Genomic DNA, 13,894 nt, shown 5'->3' on the forward strand with positions numbered 1-13,894 from the left:
CCTTGGGGTTCTTGTCAGTGGTATAGGGCCTTCAGTGCTGCAAAGATTGCTCTGCCACTGGGACAGACCAGGTGAAGTCCGGAGCTTCTCACCCACAAAAGGCAAAGGGAAGTGGGAGCTGAAAGCCTCACCCAAACCCCACTGAAGTCAATGGAAAGACGCCTACTGGCTTCAATGGCTTTGGATCAGGCCCATACACAGTGAGTGTTTTTACCATCTTCCTATCTAGATTAATGCATCGATCTGCAGTTCTGGAGCACCTGTCACTTGTACCGAGCCACCAGCTGTGATGCAGGAGCCCCATTCCCAGCTCTTTCCACCCCAGCTCCCCATGTGTCTCTACTGGCTTCAGAGCCTGGAGCGCTTTTGCTTGTGCTGGGCATCCGTAGATTCACGAAGTTGGGCAGGAGGCCCAGGGACGAATGTTACTCGAAGGCCCACCCCTGTGTCGCCCGGCTGTGTTAAATCACTTATTTAGGAAAGGACACAAGGAAAGGACACTTGTTTAGGAAAGGCCGTTTAAAACCAACCCAAGGAAGAGATGGAAAATGAGACAGTGTTTGAAACATCTTTCCTCCTTGCGCCATCGTGAGAAGCTAGTCACTGTGTGAGGCAAGACACTGGCCTAGCTGGACTGTGGTTCTGATGTCATGTGGCCCACCCCTCGTATCTGAGTCACTTACAAGCCATTCAGAAGCTACAGGGAGGAGGCTGGAACTGTAATGGGATGCGAAATTGTATTATACAGTCAAGACACTGGGGGCAAGAGGGGGTGTCAAATACTTTGTTTAATACCTTAGCCACACCTGTGTGTCAAATACCACCCAGCAGAGCATAAAAGGATCGTATGATGAACACATCCAGTGGGTTTAAGGAAGCCCTGTATCCAGTCCACATCTGGTGCAGAAGAACATGACATGGTGTCAGGAGTAAACTAAGAACAGAAACAGAAGGAACAGAGTAACAAAGCAAGAGTCGCAGAAGCTGCTGTGTGGATGCCCAGGCCTCTTCCCATCAGGCCATTTGTAATCTACTGCCTTTGCCTTTGCCTTTGCGTCCACCCTGGGATATGAGTGTGTAGGAGCCAGGCAGGTGCCAGCGACGACGCCACCAGCTACGTCTCGGGCTTCTGGACCTCCTGATGTGAGCACCCTGGAAGGAAAGGAGCACACGAGTGTTTCCAGGGAGACCGATACCAGCTCTGCATCACTATCTGCCAACTGGGATTTGCTTGGGAAGTGGGACAAGGCGGTCTCCTTCAACAGCCCATTGCTATGTTCTCTGCACTGCCCTGTGTTGGGGAGGTCTGAGTCAGGAGACCCAGCTTGGTCGCCTGCTCCATGGCCAGAAGCTGGGTGTTTAGTGGAGGGGATGCTATAAGTGGGTGCCCTGGGAGGAGGGGGAAGCAGCGGCAGCCCTTGAGTCCCCCCCAGGGAGAGACTGTTGCTTCTCTCTTCCTGGCTGGTGGCTGACGCTGCACAATGGGGCCTGTCTGGGAGGGCCAGAAACTCCCTTGCTGGAGAGCCAGAGCTCTGGGACAAAGCTTTCATGGAAGAAAAGAGTACCCACCTCCCATTTCTGCCCAAGCCTTGCTTCCATGATGGCTCTCTAAACAGGGGGGAGGTCCTTGCTATATGGGGGGGTGCAATATCTGTTGTATGGGCTTAGGAAAGGCTCCTGCTGCATCAGTTACCCATGAACCAACCAAATGGGACTAAATCATAGCCGCAGAGAGGGCATCCCCCTCTTCACCTGGCCATGTCTTGGTCCCAGGTAGAGACGACACCGAGGTTTGGATTCCTCCTATATCCCAGTGAGGTGTTTGCATGGCAGATGGGACCTGTGGAATTCAGCTGCCAGCCCAAGGGGGGTCTCTAATGGCTATGTCCCTACCGGATGCAGCTAGACACCCATCACTGTGCTGTCCTTGCAGTCTCAAATCCCCATCCAGGAAACCGATCCCTGCCCCATCACCGGCCCAGCCCCCACTTGGAAGATGATGTCACCAGAGTGCAAGACCTACCTCCTGGGTCACAGTGTTGCAGCTGATGAGGACTATGGGCGACTTCTGCAGGGTGGAGAAGAATCCTGAACAGTCTCTGACCACCTGTGAGGAGGAAGATCTCAGCTCAGTTTCTGAGTGCCGTGGGAGGAAAGGCAGTGCGTGAGCCGCCTCTGGAGGCGTGGGTACAAGTCTGGCTGTGGGGAAAATGGGCTGAAGTCCTCAGCCTAGGTCATGGTGATGAGTAGCACCAGAGGTGATGTAGCTGGGTACAAGAGGGAGAGATTGGGATGGCCACTTTATCCACCAGCTGCATCCCTGCTAGTTAAAGCCCTTGGTGGTCTGTAAATACAGCCCTAAGAAGAGCAGATTACAAGAGTCTAGCCTGGAGGTGATTACAGCTGGATGACCCTGGTGAGGGCCACGGTAGAGAGGAAAAGTTGGAACTTCTGGGCTAGGCAGAAGGCTGGATAGGCCATTGCGGCTTCCTGAGCAGTGCTGGACCACAGGCTGCAAACCATTATGGGCAAAAGACAGACTTATACGGTGGGTCAGAGCCCACCCCCAACCATTTTTCTAAGAACACTTCCCCCCAGCAGCAGCCTTCCCTGCTGGGTGATACTGGCAAATCAGCCTGTGAACATCACTGTAAAATGAATTCACCCCCCTTCCGGATGTTCATTTCCAGCAAGAGGGCTTGGGTCTGGTGCCGCATTTCTTACTCCTCCTGAGTAGGGTTTACTCCCATGACTAGCCCGCTTTATTTCGGCACAGAGCCTGTCGCCACGCAAAGGGCCGTGGTGATGAACGTTCTGCTCCTGCTATCCCTGGGGGTTAGGGAGCGCTGATCGGGGACCGCGGCAGCTGGGTGTTAAACTAAACAGGAGACAGAGCCTGTGACACTGTCTTCAGAGACGGTTATGGCTTACCCCATTGTCTCTGAAGTCACATTCAGTCCCGGGGAGGTTCTCTGACACCGGGCACACTGTCTCTTTAACCGTGAACTTCAGCGCCTGCCGAGGGTTAGACGTCATGTCCTGGGGAAACAAATGAAATAGAAGTTTGGGATAAACTCTGATGGGGAGTAAGCCCCCATAGCCACAACAGCACCCACACATCAGGCTCTGCCTCGCCATTTAGCTCACATCAGCCTTGTGCGATCCCAACTTCTCTCTCTGCATTTATCCAGCAAGGGCAGCCGTGCATCGGGCTGCAGCTCAGCCTTACTGCAGCAGCAGACAGTTCACGGGTCCAGCTATAATGAGGCAGAAGATGAAGTTCCCACATGTCACCCAGCTCACACCACTGGAACTCCTCCAAGTTACACCAGAGCAACCAAGAGCAGAACTGAGCCCCATCATTGCAATTTACAAATAAAATGAGTCTTTTGCAAACGCCATTTGTAGAGGACACATGGGGAGAAGGTGACACGGTTGCTAAATCTCCATAAATCTGCTTTCAACTCATTCTCCAGCTCTGTACTTTAGGCTTTTATATGGCACCCATTAGAGTAGCATCTCAGGGTTTATCTTGTTGAGATGTCAATTCACTGCACAGTGAGGCACACGGTGGACACTGGGGGGCAGATTTACAAACATTGTGGATGGCAACTACTCACCTAATTTGCATGCATAATTATCGCAAGTGAGCATGAAAACTGGACAAATACACACACAAATGCCACTGCTGAGCCGCTGTGTTACCAGTTTACACAAGCAATCCCAGCAATCACATGTGCAAATTAGTCTAGCTATCATATCTGCATTTTGTACAACCAAGTGCTTGAACACCTGGCCCTTAATTTAAAACTTCTCTCTTATTGCACGGCTCTCCATTGGAAATATATAGAGAGAGAGCTCTGCAATATATGTAATATTAAGGTTTATCATGAATTTTTGCCTAGAGAGAAAACAATCCCTATCTTAACAAATCCTAGGGAAAGGCTGCGTTACGACCCTTCATGGTTGTCCGTATGTAACCCACACACCTCCCAGATGTGGTGTTCTGTCCCCTCTGGTGGCACTAAAACCACTTAGAGCTTCATGAGTCTGCTACCACCTTAGCTCAGAATCATGTGGCTTTTAGCTCATGCAGTAGAGGCTCAAGCAGTGAGGTCCCAGGTTCGACCCCACAAGACAACGACTGGGGTCTGTCGGTGTTACAAGTGGGGGCTCATCTGGGATTTCAACTGGGAAGTCTCTGAAGCTCAGGACGTGCTTCCTCAGCCAGGGAAGTATGTAACCCGCACGCCTCCTGGGTGTGGTGCTCTGTCCCCTCTAGTGGCACCAAGACCACATAGAGATTAATGAGTCTGCTACAGCCTTCGCTAATGGCCATTGTGGCTTTTGGCTCATGCATTAAGCTTCAGAGGTCCCAGGTTCTATCCCGCCCAACAACCGGGGTCCGTCAGTGTGACAATTACAAGGCAGGAAGCTGCTGTGTTATAACCTGGTGTGAATATCTCAAAGCTTCGAGGGTTGTGTTTTGAATAGATGGGAGCCTAGTGGGTGAGGGTCTGATTCTGGTGCCTGGTTTCAGCCGCAGCCAGAACATAGTGCCATAAAGGGAGTGAGCTGCTACTTACCCACTCAGGCTGTGGGTCCGCTTTAAGGAGCCGGAAGGCATGGTCGATGCCTGACCCTTTGTTGTAGAAATCGACGGCCAGGGCAATGGCCTCTTCATAGCTCAGCGTCTTGTGTTGGGAAGGCACTGCGGTGGCTGCTGCGGCCACAATGACCAGCAGCAGGACGGGCCGGCAGCAGGTTTCCATCCTCGGGCCCATTGCAGGCAGTGCCGGCAGAGTGCCATCCTGGTGCCTGAGGAAGCCCTTTTATACCTTGCTCCGCGACGGGGAGATTCATGATTCACTGTTTATGTCCTTGGGCTCCCCAGAAACTGAGGCTTTTCCTGTCGTTTACAGGAAATCTCCCTTGGCCAATCTGCTGGTATGTGCAAAACAAGAAGATCAGCCCAAGCAAGGGACAATGCTGGGGCTGTGTGTATTGCAAAACATTTGCCTTACTTGGCATGGGCAAGCAGCTGCGAAGAAAGAAGGAACAAGTGGGTGTGCAGCTCCCTGTGACCTTTCATTTATTATTAGCTCCTAACTCCCAGGGTCTGGGTCAGAGATGCCCAGCAATGTGGTGTAGCACCACTTCTCCCCAGCTGCCGTCTTGTTCGATGCGATCTCATCTGTGCCCTCTGCAGCAGTGTCTGCCTGAGCCTGCGGAGAGCCTGAAATAACAGCTCCTGCCCCATACATTGCCATGCCGAACTAACTCAGGGGCCCAGTGACGATCATTTTAATGCCAGCTATGACACTGCCGTTTGGCATCACAAGTGGGTGTTGCTTAGGAGATACCACTTATCCCCCCACCCCAGCTCAAGGGAAAGAAACTGAAAGGGGCCTGCTTTAGATTGTAAGCTCCTCAGGGCAAGGACTATATCATACTGTGTGTGTGTACGCAAGGGGGACCTGATCCTGACTGGCCCTGTGATGGGATACATATACCCCATCCTGGCTGTAAAAGGGTTAATGAGAGGCCAATTAACCCAGCTGGCTGCAGCTAGGGCAGTGGGCTAGCCCCATGAGTCCCAGCTGGGAGAGGGGTGGTGTGGTTGCTCTAAAGGCAAGAAGCCTGGAGCAGGGAGAAGCTTTGCAGTCACTTTCTGGGATGAGAGTAGAGAGATCAGGAGGGAGCCCAGGGGAAGAGTGGGTTCAGCAGGGGAGTCTGCTAAGAGGCCAGGAGAGAGCCGGAGCCGGAGCTGAGCCCTGATAATGAAGCAGGATCTGGATTTGCAGAAAGAGACCCCTGGGAGGTGTTCCACTGTGGATTGGGGGGATGAAAGGTCAAGCCCAAGCCCAAGGAGGGCAGAAGTGGGTTTGTTTATACTTTTGTTTGGGGGGGGTTGATGGGGTATTCCTGGGGGAGCCCTGTGAGTCCTGGCCCTGGCAGGACACACCTAGGGAACCCTGCTGACAGGCTTGGTAGGGAGAAGTCTAGAGGGAAGCTAGCAGCAAGGAGTCTGGCGTGAGCCTGACTGCCTGTGCTAGGGTCACTGGACTGGAAGCCAGCGTAGAGGATGGACCTGGGTTTCCCTACCAGCCTTTGGTAGGGTGGCGTGAAGCCCTGGGAAAATCGTCTGCCAGAACCAAGTGCGGCAGAGGGGTCAGGCGTTTGTTTTTGTTGGACTGTCTGTTACCGCAGAAGGGAGGGCACGGCTGTGGCCTGGCCGGAGGGCCGAGTCACAAAATGAGGCAGACCGGGGGACTGAAGCACCCGTCCCATGGGGACATTAGAGGAGGAAAGCCTGGTATGCTATGCCCAGCCACAAGGGGGCCTGCCAGCAGCAGGACCCTTCCACGGTCCTCTAATCCCTCCGTGCCATGACCCCAATGATACCAAGCATCAGCTGCGTTCAGAAATCTGCACACGGTGATTTGTGACCATGTCACTGTGGCATCAGCCTGTGCCCTGGAAAGCATGGATTTGTGCCTGCCAACAGCCGTTTAGACACCAGCTGGCCACCTTGCACTGATTTAAGTGTGCAATTCCTGGACATGTGGGCAAATTAGATGTGCAGCCGCGCCAGCATTACTGCAGGCTGCCCTGGCCTACCCAGAAGAGCTGTATGCAACTGAACATAGACGGGGCCTGTTGCTGAGCTGGGGGCAGGTCCCGGGCTCTTACATAAACATGGAAGGTTTCAAAGTAACAGCCGTGTTAGTCTGTATTCGCAAAAAGAAAAGGAGTACTTGTGGCACCTTAGAGACTAACCAATTGATTACATGGAACATGGCTCACTCCTCTAGGAGTGAGCTACTGGTGGGTACCTGATCCTTAGAGCCCCCATGGGCTGTAGCAGTGTGTGACAGCAATCACAGAGCCCAAACCTGACCTGGAGCCATGGGATCCTGGGAACTGGGGCTGAGGGGGACGGTTAACAGCTGGGAAGGGAAGCGGGAAAAGACAAAGCCACACTGGAATGAGTCCCTGGGCTGAAGCTAATGGACACCTTAAAGCTAAATCACAGATATGCTGCCGCAGGGGTAGAACCTGCACCCTTGGCCTCTGAAAACAGGTTTCTGCCACGTGAGCTAAACTGTACGGGGAGACTTTGGCAAACCCGTAAAGTGCCTGAAACCACTATGGCTTATTGCTAAAAGCAGCCAAGTCAGCAGGCTGTAAATTGGCCAAGTCAGCAGCTTAGCTTAACCAAGGCAGGAGGGGAGGGGGAATCTTTGGGTGCCACAGAGAGGGCAGCTTGACTCCCGTCCTTCCTGATAAGAATTGGGTTGAAGTTGCTGATTCATGCATCTTAGAAGAGCAGGATGTGCCCCGGGAATGTCTATTGGGGCCTCAAGGCTGCAAACTCTGGAAAAACCCGCACCTGGTTAATCGATAACCAGAAGGAACCTTTTGCTGGACCACTGAAACTGCTTGTAACAAGTTTTCTTTAAGGGACATGTCTAATATATAAATAAGGGGGGAAAGTTTGAGGTAGTGGGACTCTTTTTGGACTCTCCCTCTGGATACATCTTGCAGTCCCCACTGGCATACGGAAGATTTGGCCACCGGAAGCCTGCCGCTGTGCCACTCGAGAGCCACCCTCAGCTTTGGTAATTCTCAAGAGTTGGGGTGTTTTACTAACCTTTTGTGGACGTGTGTAAGTGCTTGAGACTAAGTAAAGTTTAGCTTTAAGTGAAAGCACCCTTGCGTTGTCCTGTTTGTGCCAGCCACCGATCGGTCGGACGGCCGTGTCTCCCCTGATTTATTTCCTGACACCACCTCGCACAGAGTAAAAGTTACCAAGAGCTTTGGGTTGAAAGAACCCCGAGTAACAAAAGGAGAATGTCTACTAACGCTCACCACCAGGGCTTAGACCCCAGTGCCCTGCGCACACACCCAGTCATGCCCCCGTTGCAGTCAGCTGCGGAGAGACCCACCCATTTCAGTGGAAGCAGACTTGGGTCTGAGGTATGAGAGCAATTCAGTGGGTCCCTTGTGAGTGGCCCTGCCATGGCCTGGGATGCTGTGTAGGATGTGAACACAGCGCGCCTGCAAAAGCGGCTTCTCTGGGAGCAATAATGTGTCACTCAACCAGTACAAACCCACTGGGGCAGCAACACCTCGTGCCTCTGGCAAGCCCGTGACCGGTCGTGTCTTGTTAACTGTACTTACAGAATGGAAAAGGAGGACTTGTGGCACCTTAGAGACTAACCAATTTATTAGAGCATAAGCTTTCGTGAGCTACAGCTCACTTCCTCAGATGCATATCGTGGAAACTGCAGCAGGCTTTATATATACACAGAGAATATGAAACAATACCTATTCCCACCCCACTGTCCTGCTGGTAATAGCTTATCTAAAGTGATTTCCAGCACAAATCCAGGTTTTCTCACCCTCCACCCCCCCCCCACAAATTCACTCTCCTGCTGGTGATAGCCCATCCAAAGTGACAACTCTTTACACAATGTGCATGACAATCAAGCTGGGCTATTTCCTGCATAAATCCAGGTTCTCACATCCCCCCCACCCCCATACACACACAAGAGTGAGTTTGTGTGTGTATGGGGGTGGGGGGGATGTGAGAACCTGGATTTATGCAGGAAATAGCCCAGCTTGATTGTCATGCACATTGTGTAAAGAGTTGTCACTTTGGATGGGCTATCACCAGCAGGAGAGTGAATTTGTGTGGGGGGGTGGAGGGTGAGAAAACCTGGATTTGTGCTGGAAATCACTTTAGATAAGCTATTACCAGCAGGACAGTGGGGTGGGAATAGGTATTGTTTCATATTCTCTGTGTATATATAAAGCCTGCTGCAGTTTCCACGATATGCATCTGAGGAAGTGAGCTGTAGCTCACGAAAGCTTATGCTCTAATAAATTGGTTAGTCTCTAAGGTGCCACAAGTCCTCCTTTTCTTTTTGCGAATACAGACTAACACGGCTGCTACTCTGAAACCTTACAGAATGGGTTACTGGAAGGGAAAGAATATTAACATAAGACATTTCCTAAATCTCAATCGCCTGAAACAGCTCCATGGTACCCAGTCACTTAGGACTGGAAGTGAGGAAAGCCCAGCTAGGCCTAGAGAATGATGCAATATGTTCTTACCAATTCAATCTATCCCTGCCTTTGATGGGCTAGAAATGCCTGGCTGGACCAGTGACAAATATTTCCAGAGTCAGTGAACTCTTCTAAGGGTGTGAAAGGGAAAAAAATAAGTGGATCCCTCTGAATAAACATCCAGATCAGTGCAAGCCCATCTAGACCCTCAGAAGCAAGCCCAGCACTTGTTTTTAACTTGCACTCTCAGCTGAAATCCCTGGAGAGTTCTGATTAAAAACAATCAATGGCACAGCATGCAGGATCATGCTCTGAGTGTTGGTTCTTTTAGCTCTATGAGACAGCCGGGGCCAGCGGCATCTGTGTGTGTAACATCTGCTGCGTGTGGAAACCCCTCTTTTGCACAGGCCAGCAGGTACTGAGTGAGTAAGGAGCACAAAAGCAGTTAGTTGTCCGGACCCATGTGATTTTTATTAAGTGATTGTGCCCCAAAGCTTCAAGCAGGGTGTAGGCCTCTTGTGCCAGGCGCTGTACAGAGATGTAATAAATGACAGATCCTGCCCCAAAGTCCTGATAGTTTAAAAGACAAAGCATAACAGGAGGGTGGGTCTGGGAGACAGGCTGGGGGTGGTGGAGACAGTAATAAAATTAATAAAAGGTGACTAATTCTTAGCCAGTCGAGGGCAGTGACCACGATTTGTCACCTGGCTGGCCGTAACCAGGGTACAGTGTTCTGGGCTGTGTGTGCAAACAGCTGGGCCAGGCTGCAGCTGAATTGCTGAAGTCTGACTGTGATGATGTAAATGATCAGATCAGGCAAGCTGCACGGACTGCGCAGCTCCCTGCCAGCTACAGTTACATGAAGGTCCTGAGCCCGATTCTCCCTTGAGTCGCACCCTTGTAAGTCCTTAACTTCAGTGGCATTGCTCCTGATTTACCCCAAGGTAGCAGAGAAGGAGAGCCAGGCCCTCTCGGCAGATTTTGGGCTCTAGGAATAAAGGCCCAGGTTTTGATGCCAGCTAACAGGCCGATCTGCAGAAGCTGCTAGCCCGGAGAAGAGTGCTTAGAATTGCTCAATTCTTCCTCTGCTTCTGCTTTGAAAATGCATTGCACACGTTTCCGTAGCCTTGTTTTTGCAATCCAGGGCTGGTCAGATGACAGCCCCCCTCCTCCTACATGCCAAGTTCTAAGCAGTGCACACTGCCTCTTGTTTCCTAACATATCAGAGAACAGTTTTATGCAAGAGCTAAACTTGGGGACCAGTGTGGCAAGAACAGACTTTTGTAACCTCTTCACTTGGGTGTTAGCAAATCGCTCAGGGAAAGGTCCTTCTGAAGTGGCCAGAGAGTTAAAATGAAGGAAGCAAAATGAAGAATTGAGGTAAATAGAAAAGAAAATATATAGAATTATTCTTTGTAGCGATCCCCAAAGCCAAGGTCAAGGCCTCATTGTGCTAGGTTGGGCACAAACCCAGAGTAAAGCTTTTCCCCAAGGAGCAGACAGTCTAAATAGACAGGACAAAGGGTGATGGGGGAAACAGAGGCAGAGAGAAGTGAAATGACTTAAGTCACAAAGCAGATCAGTAGCTGAGCCAGGAACAGAAGCTGGTTCTCCCAAGTTCCCACCCCTAGTGAGGCGGTGTGGTTCCCCGCCGCCTTGGAGAGAAATGAATTCCTCCAGACACCAGAGTGGGTGAAGCCAGGTAGCTCTTAGCCCACTCCCCAGAGGGTCAGGCATTGCTCCAGAAGTATAAAGGCCGGACCTTATACAATCATGAGTGGTGTGGAGAAAGTGAATAAGGAAAAGTTATTTACTTGTTCCCATAATGTAAGAACTAGGGGCCACCAAATTAAATTAATGGGCAGCAGGTTGAAAACAAATAAAAGGAAGTTCTTCTTCACACAGCGCACAGTCAACCTGTGGAACTCCTTGCCTGAGGAGGTTATGAAGGCTAGGACTATAACAGGAGAACTGGATAAATTCATGGAGGTTAAGTCCATTAATGGCTATTAGCCAGGATGGGTAAGGAACGGTGTCCCTAGCCTCTGTTTGTCAGAGGGTGGAGATGGATGGCAGGAGAGAGATCACTTGATCATTACCTGTTAGGTTCACTCCCTCTGGGGCACCTGGTATTGGCCACTCTCAGTAGACAGGATACTGAGCTGGATGGACCTTTGGTCTGACCCAGTATGGCTGTTCTTATGTTCTTATGACCTCAGAGCTCATTGAGAGAGCAGCTGCCAGGGAGGCCAGATGCCTCTGGCCTAGCTCACAATTGGGAAACCCAAGCAGTGGGAGGGCCTCCGTCCCCCCTGCCACCCAACTCGCAGGTGGCCGTCTCCCCCTCTCCCAGGCCCTTTGGAACCTAGGGCCTGGGCTTGTTATTATATCCTGTTACTGCTCAGCCCCGGCCTGAGGGCCTGACTCACCATTGCCCCGTCCTGCCCTAGGGCCTGGGCTCACTGTGTTTATTCGTAGCCTCACAAAGGCCGCAGAGGAAGGCTCCCATGGCCAGACTAATTCCCTACAAGGCATCATCCTGAGTTTAGTGAGGCAGTGTGGTTCCCCGCCGCCCTGGAGAGAGACGAGCCCCGGCTAGCCTCTCTACACCACCCAATGGCCTACCCAGCAGGCCAGGCTGCCTTTTGTTAGACAGATGTAAAGTAACAGAGCTGTGGGTACAGGACAGCCACAGTCACAGGAGCATGTCTCCAAAGGTCAGTTAATTGAGGCCTGGGCTATACCTGGACTTTACATCGGTACAGTTACCTCTCTGAGCGGTGTGAAAAATGCCATCCTACGCCCCCCGCCACCGATGTAAACAGCACTAGGTCAACATAAGAATTCCTCCCCTGACATAGCGAACACCTCTGAGGGAGATGGATTAACGACAGTGATGAGAGAACCCTTCCCATCAGCACAGGTAGTGTCTACACTAAGGACAGCTCTACACTACAGATGTTCACACTACACATGTGAAAAATCCACGCCCCTGAGCGACAGTTACACCGACCTAGCCTCCCGTGTAGACAGCGCTGTGTCGATGGGAGAGCTTCCCCCGCCCCTCGGAGAGGTGGATTAACCGTCGGTGTACAGTAGCAGTGTCTTCATAGAATCATAGAATATCAGGGTTGGAAGGGACCCCAGAAGGTCATCTAGTCCAACCCCCTGCTCGAAGCAGGACCAATTCCCAGTTAAATCATCCCAGCCAGGGCTTTGTCAAGCCTGACCTTAAAAACCTCTAAGGAAGGAGATTCTACCACCTCCCTAGGTAACGCATTCCAGTGTTTCACCACCCTCTTAGTGAAAAAATTTTTCCTAATATCCAATCTAAACCTCCCCCACTGCAACTTGAGACCATTACTCCTCATTCTGTCATCTGCTACCATTGAGAGCAGTCTAGAGCCATCCTCTTTGGAACCCCCTTTCAGGTAGTTGAAAGCAGCTATCAAATCCCCCCTCATTCTTCTCTTCTGCAGGCTAAACAATCCCAGCTCCCTCAGCCTCTCCTCATAAGTCATGTGTTCCAGACCCCTAATCATTTTTGTTGCCCTTCGCTGGACTCTCTCCAATTTATCCACATCCTTCTTGAAGTGTGGGGCCCAAAACTGGACACAGTACTCCAGATGAGGCCTCACCAATGTCGAATAGAGGGGAACGATCACGTCCCTCGATCTGCTCGCTATGCCCCTACTTATACATCCCAAAATGCCATTGGCCTTCTTGGCAACAAGGGCACACTGCTGACTCATATCCAGCTTCTCGTCCACTGTCACCCCTAGGTCCTTTTCCGCAGAACTGCTGCCGAGCCATTCGGTCCCTAGTCTGTAGCTGTGCATTGGGTTCTTCCGTCCTAAGTGCAGGACCCTGCACTTATCCTTATTGAACCTCATCAGATTTCTTTTGGCCCAATCCTCCAATTTGTCTAGGTCCTTCTGTATCCTATCCCTCCCCTCCAGCGTATCTACCACTCCTCCCAGTTTAGTATCATCCGCAAATTTGCTGAGAGTGCAATCCACACCATCCTCCAGATCATTTATGAAGATATTGAACAAAACCGGCCCCAGGACCGACCCTTGGGGCACTCCACTCGATACCGGCTGCCAACTAGACATGGAGCCATTGATCACTACCCGTTGAGCCCGACAATCTAGCCAGCTTTCTACCCACCTTATAGTGCATTCATCCAGCCCATACTTCCTTAACTTGCTGACAACTTCACTAGAGCTCTGCAGCTGCACAGGTGCGACTGTACGTGAAGCACTGTGCATGAAGACAAGCCCGGAAGCACGACGGCACAGCGGGGCAGCTGCCGCGTTTTAAGGGTAGACATTCCCCCAGTCATTCCAGGGGCTTGTCTGCACCTAAAACACAGCAGTGCTTCAGTGAAGATGCTCCTTATGCCGATGGGAGAGGTTTTCCCTTTGGTGTAGATACTCCATCTCCCCAGGAGGTGGTAGCTAGGTTGATGGGATTTGCTGTCTACACTGGGAGTTAGGTTGGTTTAACTGCCTTGCTCAGGGGTGTGGATTTTTCACACCCCTGAGCAATGTAGTTATACCGACCTAATTTCCTAGCATAGACCAGGCCTAGCAAAGCAAATCCAGTTGTGATGTGGAAGCTTTGGACACATCACTAGACCCTTTTGTCCCCAGCGAGGCACCTAAGGGCTTGGATACACTTGCACGTTAGAGTGCATTAAAGCAGACCCCGGTGCCCTAACTCACGACCCATCCACGCTGGCAAGGCACTTAGAGCTCCTGGACTCTGCAGCTGGAGCACTCCTGGTAATCCACCTCCAAAAGGAGCATAAAGCTTGCTG

The 13,894-nt window shown here is 51.4% G+C and overlaps 1 protein-coding gene across 1 annotated transcript; it reads right to left on the reverse strand.

Moving 5' to 3' along the window:
* Window positions 1-770: 770 nt before the first annotated feature.
* On the reverse strand, window positions 771-4,815 carry LOC311516253 (cathelicidin-2-like). The gene is made up of 4 exons (XM_084620116.1): window positions 4,587-4,815; window positions 2,932-3,039; window positions 2,024-2,107; window positions 771-1,152 (listed from the first exon to the last, which is right to left on the reverse strand). Exons 1-4 carry the CDS (start codon window positions 4,782-4,784, stop codon window positions 1,015-1,017), a joined length of 528 nt encoding a protein of 175 aa, XP_084476242.1. The 5' UTR covers window positions 4,785-4,815; the 3' UTR covers window positions 771-1,014.
* Window positions 4,816-13,894: the final 9,079 nt, after the last annotated feature.

Source organism: Lepidochelys olivacea (assembly GCF_965140295.1).
Source record: "Lepidochelys olivacea isolate rLepOli2 genome assembly, chromosome: 2".
Lineage (NCBI taxonomy): Eukaryota > Metazoa > Chordata > Testudines > Cheloniidae > Lepidochelys > Lepidochelys olivacea.

What these genes read in the sequence shown, in the direction of transcription:
- LOC311516253 (XM_084620116.1), bottom strand. Translation starts at nt 4,784, where the DNA reads ATGGGCCCGAGGATGGAAACCTGCTGCCGGCCCGTCCTGCTGCTGGTC. An exon ending in CGGACCCACAGCCTGAGTGG is followed by an intron (nt 3,040 to 4,586) that starts GTAAGTAGCAGC and finishes TTGTTTCCCCAG; the next exon opens with GACATGACGTCTAACCCTCG. An exon ending in GTGACTTCAGAGACAATGGG is followed by an intron (nt 2,108 to 2,931) that starts GTAAGCCATAAC and finishes TCCTCCTCACAG; the next exon opens with GTGGTCAGAGACTGTTCAGG.